Raw genomic sequence first — 7,500 nt, forward strand, 5'->3', positions numbered from 1 at the left:
TCAACTTGGACCAGAAAATATTACAGCAGCAGGTAAGTAGTTGGATTTTAGTTCATATTTTTACCTGTATTTATTGAATTAAAGTATGATGAAAGGTCTGGTAATCAGAAATATTTTTTCCTCATAACTATTCACCTACGAGGGAAGCGAGAATAAAGGCAAAACAGGCAAATGGAAATATAAGTTCCAAAAAGCAAAACAGACTCCTAGGCAAATGGAACCTTCGTCTTAATCAACTTATTGTTTATGTTTATTCCTCACTTTAATAATCAAACTTTAAATAAACCTGAAAATCGAGCTCAAAATATCTTTAAATCAGGAAAGCTTTGTATCGGGTATACAGCTGTCAAAAAGTACACATTTCTTGTTGTGGATTATTGATAAATTTAATAACTTGTTTTACAGGTTGTTACATGGACACTCCTGCAATTGTTCAGTGTCCTGGTATCTGCCCACAGTCTTGCGCACCTTCGTGCCAGCCATCCTGTTGCCAGCTGAATGCTTCCTCCGCACCATTCACTCCACAGCAAAGTGCCCCAGTACCAGTCCCTCAGTGTGCCAGTCCCTGTCCGATATCATGTGCGCCTGCGTGTGATTCGTCTTGTTGTCAACAGCCTCTTTCTGTCTCAAACACCCAGCAGACCGTACAGCCCTTTCGAATCACTGTGTCTCAGCCCCAACTGATCATCGAGCAGCCTACGCAGCAATTAAATCAGCAGCCGCTTGCCCAAGCCTATGCTCCCCAACCCTCCCTCCCACAGGTCTCGCAGCAGGTGGCATTAACTAGTTCTCAATGCCGCACGGGTTGTTCTGCCAACTGTGCCCCAAGTTGCTCACCGTCGTGCTGTCGGTTTTTTGACTCCTCAAGGAGGAGAGGAAAGATAAAGAATTATCTCGTAACGCAGAGTCTCCTGGAAGAAAAAAACTGATAAGAAAAGGAAGAACGCACTCAGTGATAAGAACAGGAAATCAAGGGGGAAACAAATGAATGTTTCATAGCTTTGAAAATAAACGGAATTAAATGTTGGTGAGCAACTGATTGAGCCAACGATTTGCAGTTTTTTGAAACAGCGGATGCTAACAATGGTGTTACTAATGTTGACTGCAAGAAAGGAGTTTTACCTTTAGTGGCTGCCGCAACACATGATAATAAATGTATTATACTCATATCCATATTGTAGGGATTAAGATACATAATTGTAAATGGTCAATTAATATTGTCAACGAAAGCTCAATAATAAAGCCGTTTAAGCCGTACCATTAGTTCACAATAATGAATAAACGTTAAACGTCACAATAAAGCAAGATGGGGGAAGGGACGCGGATGAAAACTAGCACCGATTCACACCGATACCGTTGGAGAAAGCATCAAATAAACCCCAACGCTTCCTAAGGCTGCTCAAACTTTAACCAGTTTTCAGTGACACTTTCAAAAAACTGTAATATTTGAAAGGATTGAATCTACCCAACTGTTTCACTTAACTGCAATGTTATGATACCATATGGAAGACCAATAAAGACGTAACAAGATGCACCCATTAATGAGACGTAATAGTTTACCAGGCAAAAAAATGGCCATCTAAAAAAACCCTGTATTTTTTATTGCTCGAGAGTGATTAGCACACCAAGATAAATTCTCTTCAAAGTTTGAGAAATTTTCTGGAGCAGCTGATTCATAGCCACCTTAATTCACAATTGGAAATGTCAACAATGATTCTGAAAGCTTTTGGTTTCTATTACTTTGGTATGACGTTGCTAAAGTCAGTGAAACACAGAAATGTGTTTATCAACTGGGATGATATGGCATTAAAATGACCATCGTAAAGACATTTAAAAGCTGACGTTTCGATCTTTAGCCCCTCGTCCATTCGCCTTGACTGACGAACGGACCGTGCTGACCCTTGAAACGCCAGCTTTCTAATCCAGGGGCCGCGGAGAGGGAGGGGCTTGAGGCTATAGCCTCTTCCCACTTTTTCTGACGGTGTTGTTTTTGGCTTGATCAAAGACTTAGTAATTTCCACCACCCATACATATACCAAGACCTACCCCCCTCATCCCCTCTCAAATGTACTCCGCGGCCGCTGGCATCAGTCCTCATGGTTGTCAACTTACCAGGGGAAGTCAGGGTAGCTTAGCCGTTACAACCGTGCCTTCCACCTCTGCAAGCCGGGCAGGTTCAACCGTCGGCCCCGAGATCGTATGTGGGGTGAGTTTCAGTTGATCTCAATCTGACTCCGCGGGTTTTTCTCAGGGTACTCCGGTTTCCTCCCTCATCAAAATCGACCGCTACTAGTCAGTTACATCCGGCTGCGGGCGGATACCCTCGATAGGGATGATCTTTGGTATCCTTCTCTTTCACTGAAGTGAATGAATAGTGTTGGTATTATTGAAATAAAAGGGTTCAGTTCTTTTTATTGGTTTTGGCGTCTTCGTCGTCGTTAGTAAATTCACTATTCTGTCAAATAGATTAAAAAGAATTAGAACGACTAAACATGACTCATATCTAACAGAGAAAACATATTTTACTCTATCTTTGTCTTTCTAAAAAAGTGCTCACGGTTATCGCTGTATAAATGCAACGTATTTAGCTTCAATGAGCAGGCAGATCTTGTGAGTAATTGAATGTAATAAACTCAGTGGACAGTTTGGAAACAATCAAACATGATTCTTAATTCTACAATTGAACGTTCTTAAAAATGCGAAACATTCTTAGCTGACCTGCATTTTAACGCATCTTTATAAAGTTATATCACTGTCAAATCGTATACCACAAGCAGTAATCAGCCCTTTTTTTTTTCTTGAAACACAATGATTTTAGGGTTATTCACTCAACTGTTATAGTTTAAAAAATACGGGATGTTTAACAGCGGGCATTTCACGCCTAACTTGGCTGCGTATCTAAAACACAGTCGGTGCTCGTAATGTGTTCAAGGTCTCAAGCGGGGTATTGTCTCAATTTTCCACAACTTCACTTTTGTAAGGACTAAGTTCAGGAAGTAAAATGAGGGAGGGAGGGAGGGGGAGGCGATATTAAGAGAGTGAAAACTGTCAAAAGCGATTTGTAAGGAAGTGGAAAATAAATGGAAACGCTTGAGGAAGTAAGAGTAACACGGGAAAAGGCGACGGTTGACAAGAACGCCATGTGAGAAGAGTGATTAGGCAGGGGAACACGAGAACCTCTGCTTACTTACACCCCTCCCTATTCCCTATCAAAAACTCTTCCATCTGGTGATTAGAAAATTAAAAACAAGTCATTTATACCTGATGAGATGTTCAAACGAAAGCTTTAGGGTGCCACTAAATACGAAAAACTTTAAAAATCAACTTATTGACAGTTCATGCATAAAATTCTCTGGATTCTTCTTCGTCATAATCGAAATTTTCTCTTTTGTTATAAGTCCATCATTTCGAGGTGATCACTTGTGAGGTAAGTATGGAAAGACCAGTTGTTACAAAATTCCAGTTTATCAAAGAGCCAGAAAAAAAATTGTTTAGCTTAAAAAAATTGATTAAAACGTGATTAAATTGTTTGTCATTTGACCATCTAGCTCCTTCCAAGACAAATCAAGAGGTACGTAATAAATATGTATCTTTTAATGTAGTGAGGGAAAAGTATCGTTTACCGTACAATAATTGCGAACTTTGGTGGGAAGGATCTAGATCATCGTTTTAAGCTGGCTCGCTTGTAATGGTGCTTGTTGTGTAATACCAGTTACAACAAAGGAACCTCTGTCTCATCCTCCACATGTAACCACGTCTGGGTATTTTTAACTTAATAACACTCAGATATGTTGAGCGCACAATTGCTTAAAGCTTCTTCCCTAGGAAAAAATGATTCATTTTCTTATCCGATCATCAACAACATGGGGTAATACCTTTTGTGTGCCGTTGATGAATCTTTATGAGTCGTAGCTGTACGCGATGTTGTCAGCGAGTAGATGACCCCGCCGTGGCTAAGTGGATAGGGCTAAAATCCCGTTCTGATCTCAGGTAGCTCTCTCATACCCAGTCGGTAATCCTCAGTTCGATTCAACACTTGTGTAAGTAATTATTTGGTTACAGGACGTTTTGCCAGTTTAGGGTTTTTGGCCTGTCCTGTTTGATTCGAAATTATCTCTTTCGCTGCTCATTGTTGTAGGATGCATTTAGTATACATACCCACGTGTAAATGCGCTTTATTCATGAGTCATTAAATGTACAATAAATTGTTATATGACAAGCTCCGTGAGCTGGCAAGATGAACCAAATCCCGCGATGACATTGGCTACCCAAACGGGCAAGATTATCTTGCCCGCTCGGGATTTCCTGCTTGTTCCCGCAAGTTCAAAGATCATTTTTTTGGTGTTTTATCCCATATAATAAATCCTTTATTGACCAAGCTTGTTCGGTCAAGATGGCTGAATATTGGCCTCGTTCGTATTATGCGTGTTTATGGACCTCGACTTTGTCTCGTTTCATAAACACCTAAAAGAAGAACTTGGCAATATCCAGCCATCTTGATCTCACGCTTAGTCAATAACCCATATATATTCTTCTCATTTCATTGCCAGGACTGCTGTAGACAAGCGTAAGGATGGTGCACTTCTCCTTTTTACCTGTTTTGAAGTTCATTTACCTCCTTTTTGCTTTGATTAAGGACAAAGGTATTTCAATTCGTTTTGCAGCCACCTGGAATGATAAGACAGTTGCGCGCTTTGATTTAACGTTATTAGTTAGTTGTTGTTCGTTATTCTCACCGTTATTGCAATCGCCGTGCGGGAGATGTCAAGAAGTATCTGTCGGGTGGAATCATTCCTGCCTACAAATTTCGAAATTTTAGCTTGGCGATCTTTTAGACTTTTCAAGGTGTGTCGAAAACATCACCTTGCTGAAAATTCACCTAAAAACACCGCAAAGACTAAAGATTTTGGTCGGGTACCTTGCTACTTCAGTAGACCATTTTACAGTTGTCGCCAAGTTACCTGTCCTAAGATTAATTTAAACAGTTTTGATACAAACCTTTGAGCTTTTCTAATGTCAAGGTAGACTTCTTATATTAGAATTAATATTACAACAACACAATCTACATAATAAAGGCAGTTATCATGATTATAGGTCTGTATCAAGACAAGGTCACCTGCAGCCTCGCAGCCATTCATAGGCTAGGTCACTGAGTAAACAACTGTAAAATAGCATATTAGACGAGGATTCCGACAGATTCAATTGTTTTAGCTGATAAAATGTTTCTTTAAACTGCCATTACCCATAACGTGGAATTGAACTGTCCTTTAAAGGCGTTGAGTTTAACTAATTCGATGGGTGCCTCTGACAACTCCTATTGTGACTGCGTCTTCGAGTTCTTTGCTCTTAACATTAGGTTTTGGAGGAAGACATTTTTCTTAGTGCGCATGCGAAGAACCGAGAAGTCTTTTAGGTCATGATCGCGGTCGCACTCTATTCTGTGAGTCGCTTGCCGACATGAAGCCATCATGTTGAAAGGCGAGAAGAACTTGACGAATAGATTGGCTTATATTGCTAATCGGAAGGACACAGCTCCGATCGCTTTTAGGGCAGCCTGCAGAGCGGGCGTTCTTTGGGAGACAGACGCTTGCTCAAGATTCAACGTTCGTAATGGGCCGCCGTTTTGAAAGCACACAACCGGTAGAGGATTGGGACAAGGGATGAGGGAGGGGGCGGAGAACTTCCCCACTACGATTTCATATTATCCTCCTCTCACCGAGTGCTATTTTTTTGACTCGCTTCAGGCCTCTGTTACTCTCGCTATCCAAGATGTCGTCCCATAATTCGTACCAAAACAACTCTTAGGAGAACTCAAACAATTCTTTTCCTGTTGTTATCAATATTAGGGAGTTTAAGAATCGACCACTGCCACGGCAACGACAACGCCTCAAAACAATAATTCCCTCGGTTAAAAGAGGAAAAATAATCATGTTGCACGTGTGGCACACATTTTGGAACATACCTTTGTGGTTGGTTCTCAGTCTCTGTGAAACAAGAACGTGGAATTACAAAATTTGAGGTTTTGACGACAACTTGAGCATACAATGTGAACCTCTGAAACCTTTCGAATCTGAAACCGTTCGAATCAATTTAATAGAGACCTTAAGATATACGTATACCGGTGTACGGGTACGGTTAGTGTACCCGTACATTTAAAATGTTCATGCGCGTAGCCATTTTGATTAAGATACCCGTAGAATTAACGGGGATTGGTAACGATTAATTACAAAGATGGCAGCCGCGGTGGTTTTCCTCAAGAATAAGTTAACTAAATTGTTTAATAAAGTCTATCAAGTATATCCAAAATTCTTCCTTACGAATGTTCTCTGTTTAGAAAATACGGCGATGTTAAAAACTCACTAGTTTCTCCATCTGTAGCTACTCGCAATTCTTCTACGGGTAAACTGGTTTCTACCCCGTTACCCGTACACCGATTTCGGGGTATCTTAAGGTCTCTTTATAACAAATCGAAAGTGGTTCAGCGTTGTCAGTTTCGATTCTTTTTTTACCACAATATTCAACGCCAAAGAAAGTGTTTATTTCAGAACGTGACCGAAATCATGACACAAAGAAAGAGCAAGGGTTGTCTATAACTTTCTCGCAATATGATTGGTTTATTTACCAAAATGGGCATTCCTGATTGGGTAATACATTGCGTGACAAATTGACGCGAGCATGACGCGTACAGCAATGTCTAGCCAATCAGATTCCGAGATTTCAAGCAATTGTGGTAAAAAAAATTATTAGCACAGTTCGCCCACATTGGACGACGTGAATGAGATGGAATGATTTAGAAAGACTTTTGACACTATATAGTTAACATTTTTAGGTGACGTTTTCGTCGACGTCACCATCGTAGATCTTAAAGTCCTATTATGTTTTCATGGACAGGGTCAGCAGATGTGGGTTTCAAGAAATTGGGATGTTACAAAGATAATCAACAGGAGGACGCAAGACCTCTTCCAGAGCTTCTTTTTACAGACCTTGATACGTCATCTTTTTTGTATAGTGGCACAAAATATGCCAAGGACATCATGGATTCCTTCTACCTCAACGACTTGGTGGAAAGATGTGCTGTAAAGACGAAAGAATCCGGTTTCGTTGTGTTTGGGATAGAGCGAGTTGGTATGGTTTAAATACTATGCTTGAAAATCTAAAGATATCTACTTCAGAAGACGATTGTTAACCTAAAAGCTTATTCTATTAAAAAGATGAAGCTTTGGAGGTAATCTTTTACAGGCAATTTCATAAAAGCTCTATAAGTTTCCTATTTTTATGCCGCGATCGGTGACAGACGTTTTACGTGGGCGCGCAAAATGCTGGGAGGTTTAAAACGCCTTTATCCTTATTAGAACCTCAATGCTTATGTGCACGCGTACACATAGAGGAGCTCTGAAAGTAATATTGCAGAATTATTGGAAATTAGAATTTAAGTCTGCGCAAAAGCGAAAGAAGTGAGTTTTGTGGACGACCGAAAGAGACCGTCGACGAAACGTTCGA

At 40.4% G+C, this 7,500-nt stretch overlaps 1 protein-coding gene across 1 annotated transcript in view; it reads left to right on the plus strand.

Annotated features, from left to right (window-relative positions):
- The window catches only part of LOC138041202 (uncharacterized), a 21,070-nt gene extending 19,813 nt beyond the window's left edge, over positions 1-1,257 (plus strand). The window contains exons 10-11 of the mRNA XM_068886975.1: positions 1-32; positions 406-1,257. The exon at positions 1-32 is cut by the window's left edge and continues 84 nt beyond it. Coding sequence (XP_068743076.1) covers positions 1-32; positions 406-929 — 556 coding nt within the window. The 3' untranslated portion in view covers positions 930-1,257. The remainder of the gene's footprint in view (positions 33-405) is intronic.
- The last annotated feature ends 6,243 nt before the right edge of the window (positions 1,258-7,500 follow it).

Source organism: Montipora capricornis, chromosome 3 (assembly GCF_036669925.1).
Source record: "Montipora capricornis isolate CH-2021 chromosome 3, ASM3666992v2, whole genome shotgun sequence".
NCBI lineage: Eukaryota > Metazoa > Cnidaria > Anthozoa > Scleractinia > Acroporidae > Montipora > Montipora capricornis.